This window comes from Etheostoma spectabile, chromosome 16 (assembly GCF_008692095.1).
Source record: "Etheostoma spectabile isolate EspeVRDwgs_2016 chromosome 16, UIUC_Espe_1.0, whole genome shotgun sequence".
NCBI lineage: Eukaryota > Metazoa > Chordata > Actinopteri > Perciformes > Percidae > Etheostoma > Etheostoma spectabile.
In genome coordinates, this window is record NC_045748.1 from 21,370,872 (window position 1) to 21,374,006 (window position 3,135).

The window sequence follows — 3,135 nt, forward strand, 5'->3', positions numbered from 1 at the left end:
CCCTGTCTTTTCAGGTCCAAGGTGCCAGAGTTCATCAAGATGATGAGTGACCACTTCCTCTGACGGCGTTTCCATGACAACCTGGCAATCGATCAACCCTGTTGTTCCTTCAGCCTGATCAATCAGATTCTCTGGATCTTGGGCCTGACCAATCAGATCAGCCTCCTTTTCTCCTCACGTCTGTCTCTGATCCTTTTCTTCACCTTCGTCTCCTTCTTCTGTCGAGAACACCAACTGCAGAGTCACATTAGTCGCTTTCGTCACTTTGCATCTCCAGCTGAAGTGAACTGGATGCTACTTTGTGGAGACTATTAAACGGCCGCTGTAACGTGGCTGCGACAAAGTGTCAGTTTGTGGCAGCTTTTGACACAAAGTGACAGCAATGGACAAAAGTCTTTGGAATCACATCATCCAAGATATTCTTCTTCTTGTACTACTTGTTTTATCAGCATTCCCATTTTTAAAGAACAAAGGGGTTCTATATATAGTATATATATACGACAAAAGGAAAAAAAATGACAAAACCTTTTGTTTAAAAAGTGCACCTGGATGCGGGCAGTGAGGAGGGTACGGGTTGAGGACGGTTGTTCAGAATGGAGCAAAACATATCACAAAGTGTTTAAAGAGGTTTTTTTATCAACATTGTGCAGCTGTTGTTGAATGCAGCTTCAGCGCGTCTCTGACTGATTGGCAATCTAACGCCACACTGTGGATGAAGCTGTGCCTGATCTCCTCTTGGATGCAAACCAGTCAGATAGATACACACGGAGAAACAAACGAAATAAAAGAGCTGGAAAAATCCAGGAAGTGTTACGGAAGCAGGCTGTCCTACTAAGTCCCCTTACAAACAACCTATTTTCACAGATTAGACTGAATTAAAATGAAGAAGATATAAGGTGCTCGATATGACGAGTCATTTGAACAATTTAAAAAAAGGCTTTTTGACTATAAAAGAAAGGGAACGGGGCTAAACAGGAAAAACGGGGGCAACTTGTTCTTCTCCTTCTAATGCATTCCATCTTAACCTGTAGACATTTACAATATATTGCAGGTGTAAAACTAAATCTAAACATTTACGTGTACTTTTAGTAGTGTTTTTTCCGCTACATTGACTTGGTTAACAAGTGCTCACTTTTTAGTTAAGTCCCAAATACTAAAGCCTGGACAGTTGTACGCAAATGGCCCGTGTGTATCTACTGAGAGGACGAGAATATCTAAAGAATCAATCATTGAATCAGTTAATCAATCAATCAGTGAGTGATTTCAGACTGGGGTGGTTAAATTATTGAAGGTAGAGGAATAACAGAAGAAAGAAAGACGAATCATGCAGTAATGAAAGAGGGTAGAAAGGAACGACTTGACATCTTCATTTGAGATTGTTCTAGCAAACATCCCGAACCAGAGTCCTTTGTCAGATACTCATCAGCATGGGCAGAGCAGGCAGAGTTTAAACTCAAAGGATTACTGGGCAGATGAGAGGGAAGAGGGCTGCACTTAGGTGAATTTATATGCCACGTTTAGCACATTCCCAGAATTACGATCGCTCTACTTGAATCGAGTGGTTAAGACGGCCGAAGCCCTGAACTGTGAGAGTATAGTGAGTGATGCCTGGTAAAGGAGTAAAGAGTTAAAGTGGGCCAACGTCCCGAGGAGCTAGAGACTAAGTGATGAGAGGAAAAAAACGAAAACGACACTGCAGGGGGAGCAAGGGAACAATCAGCATTGTGACGGGTTTCTTCTAGGGGGCCAAGCGGCACTAGTCAAAGCATTCCCGTGTTAGATTCATTCGGTTCATCTGGACCATCATAACCTTAAACTTCTAACCCAATTCCAGACTTTGCTGCCCTAAGTAACAACTTTGGGGGGACTTTCTGATTGGCATTGGCTGTCTTGCTGTATCTGCTAGAGGTCTCAGCTAGAGGTCTGTTGCAGGGACATCTAGCTGCAGGCCATTTCATTGGCCTCAATATCCTGTTGTGATGTGGATGTCTGACAAAATCTCGAACACTGTCTGCTTTTCTGCAGTGCATTGTAGAGACTAGAGACTCCAGTCTGGTTTTTTGTCATGAGTCTGGCATGCCTGACATAGGGTTCAGACATTTGAGTTACCTTGGTTAGCTCAATTTACATGTAAATTCAAAATATTAGTTCACATTAGGCATATTTAAATCAAATGAAACAAGATCAGTACTCTACTCCTGAGGAAAGTCCAATCCACTAACCTTACCACTAATACAGTAGGCCTATATCACTTGTCAAAGTGCTGCCTCTTGTACTTGATCTTACCTAGATTTCTTGAGTAGAAGTTCAGTAGGAGTCGACAATCAGCCAAACTACATACAGTAACTGTGACACAGATTCCCATCACCATAGTAACTCGCTGTGCCAAGAGAGGAGATGGATGCTGCTCTATTCTGCTCACAGTCACATACTGGATGTCATCCATCTAAATTACGACAAGCTTAAGTCACGTCATCACATAAGAAAGCCTACATTGGACAAAAAACTAATTACATTCAGGTAACGCAGTAACGCACTGTTCCTTGAATTAGTACCCGTAATAAAATTACTGTTTTGAAAATTGTAATCCCTCACAGTACTGTAGAAAGTAATAGTTAAGCAATATTATACTCAAGGGTTTGATTTAACATCGTTATTGGCATGACGTAAGCATCATAACCTTAATGTTCATTGCATTGCTATGCATCAAGGTCTACTCTCCGGCAACAGGCAAAAGTAACTGGAGTACCTGCAAGCACGGCCATTTTTTTGTGGTGTCAATCAAAAGTCCCCTTCCCCCCTTGCCCCAGTGGGAACCTTCCTCCGACCAGGCCTGTGTTTAATACCCAGTCACAGTTCTGGCGTTTCTGCTGACCCTAGCCTTATGAGCCCTAAACCAGAGCCCTAGCCCTTCTTCCCAGCCTCGTGCCCCACCTGAGCGGTCCCACAGATGCAATTTGAACATTCACACTTCTACCAATGTGCCTTTTTAGAGTTCATATCATTCGAGTTGCCAGAGGAGGACATTTACCTGGTCTTTTAATAGGATGCAAGCTTAGGGAAACCTGTTCTTAGTCGTTAGGTTCTATGCAGTCAGGTTTTTTACCAGACCTGGGAATTTAAAAAAAGCTAAAA

General features: G+C 42.5%; 1 protein-coding gene across 7 annotated transcripts in view; it reads left to right on the plus strand.

Moving 5' to 3' along the window:
- The window catches only part of tcf4 (transcription factor 4), a 371,152-nt gene extending 368,017 nt beyond the window's left edge, over positions 1-3,135 (plus strand). For all 7 annotated transcript variants that reach the window (XM_032538895.1, XM_032538896.1, XM_032538897.1 and 4 more), the window contains one exon: positions 15-3,135. In XM_032538895.1, coding sequence (XP_032394786.1) covers positions 15-63 — 49 coding nt within the window. In that variant the 3' untranslated portion in view covers positions 64-3,135. The remainder of the gene's footprint in view (positions 1-14) is intronic.